This window comes from Triticum dicoccoides, unplaced genomic scaffold, assembly GCF_002162155.2.
Source record: "Triticum dicoccoides isolate Atlit2015 ecotype Zavitan unplaced genomic scaffold, WEW_v2.0 scaffold116482, whole genome shotgun sequence".
NCBI classification, from domain to species: Eukaryota; Viridiplantae; Streptophyta; class Magnoliopsida; order Poales; family Poaceae; genus Triticum; species Triticum dicoccoides.
In genome coordinates, this window is record NW_021180953.1 from 1 (window position 1) to 1,493 (window position 1,493).

At 55.5% G+C, this 1,493-nt stretch overlaps 1 protein-coding gene across 1 annotated transcript; it reads right to left on the reverse strand.

Annotated features, from left to right (window-relative positions):
- Positions 1-34: 34 nt before the first annotated feature.
- Positions 35-1,252, reverse strand: LOC119343118 (peroxidase 2-like). Its single transcript, XM_037614285.1, has one exon. The coding sequence runs from the start codon at positions 1,147-1,149 to the stop codon at positions 172-174; it is 978 nt and encodes a 325-aa protein (XP_037470182.1). The 5' UTR covers positions 1,150-1,252; the 3' UTR covers positions 35-171.
- Positions 1,253-1,493: the final 241 nt, after the last annotated feature.

The following is a 1,493-nucleotide window of genomic DNA, read 5'->3' on the forward strand; positions in this document are numbered from 1 at the left end:
TAACTGCATCACCAATAATTAAGCAGCCAAAGAATTTGAACAGTCAAAACAACCAATTACAGTACATGCGTGAAAATTGAACGAAAATCACAAGTAGATGACCTCAGGCAGTGCAAAACTAAAGCGCACAAACGAATAAATAACGCAACACCGTGATGATTCATGGATCGATCAGTGGTTGACGACCCTGCACTTCCTCCTGATTTCGCCTTGCTTGCCGGTCTTCACATCGATGGCTCCCATCTTGACCATGGCCTTGTTAAACTTGGCCTCCCACTGCCCGGGGATGTTGGCACTGTCGCGCACCATCTGTGTCGTCGCCGGTGTCGTGAGAAGGGCGGCGTCGGACGTGAACAACACCTTGTGTGCGAGGACATTCTTGTAGTACTGGTTATCGAGAGCGTTGGGGGTCACCACGTCTTGGTTCACCGTGGGGTCGTTGGCCGTGCTCGGGTTGGCGGGGCACCTCCTCCTCAGGAAGTTGGCGAAGCCACCGTCGATGTCGGAGGTGACGGCGATGCGGTCGGAGACGAAGGACGAGCAGTGGGAGACCCCGATGGTGTGGGCGCCGGAGAGCACGACCATGTCCTCGGCGCTGAGGCCCTTAGCGGCGAAGCTGGCGACGAGCTGGTCGAGGTTGAAGAATGGTGGCGGCAGGTTGTCCAGGGCCTCCGTGGAATTGGAAACGCGGCCGTCGAGGCGGCCCGCCGGCATGTTGATCTTGATCTTCATCTTGCTAAGGAAGTAGGCTGCGTCGCGGCTGGCGAAGGCGACGATGTCGGCGCACGAGACCACTCCGGGGCACGCCTTCTCGACGGCGTCCTTGGCCGCGTCGATCACCTCGAAGCCACGCAGGCTGGGGAAGTTGGGAGGGCTCAGCTTCTCGGGCTGCGGGTTGGCCGGCGTCGGGTCGAGGAGGACGGAGCCATCACATCCCTGGACGAAGCAGTCGTGGAAGAACATGCGGATGAGGCCGGCGCCGATGCCGGCGTTCTTGTAGACGAACTTCTTCACCTCGTCCCTCACGATGGCCTCCACTCGGGGGCATGTCTTCTTGTAGTAACCCACCTCCAGGCCATGGCACGCCGACGACGACAGCAGCAGTACGCATGCCAGCGCAACAGAAAGCTTAAGGGAAGCTGCGGCCATTGCCTCTCTTCTCAAGCTAGCTCTTAATGAATTTAGCCGATGTGTACGGTGTACCAGAGAGTGTGTGATTTGATGTGGGCTATAGGAGCAGATGGGATGGCGTGATGGAGTTCGTATGTGGAGTGGAGGGGCTACTTATACATGCATGCAAGAGTTCCAATCCATGGTGCACTTGATAAACAATGGATGTGGGCTATAGCAACTTGACATTGACATTGTTAGATGGATGTATGTCATGCACATGCATCGCAATTAGTGGAGTAATAATTGATCAGCATGCAGTGATCTAGCTGTTATAGAATATGGAGGCTGCTGGATTAGCTGAATTTAACCCTATGTTTTCT

Excerpts from the sequence above, each read along its gene's own strand:
- LOC119343118 (XM_037614285.1), bottom strand. The coding sequence starts at position 1,149 with ATGGCCGCAGCTTCCCTTAAGCTTTCTGTTGCGCTGGCATGCGTACTG.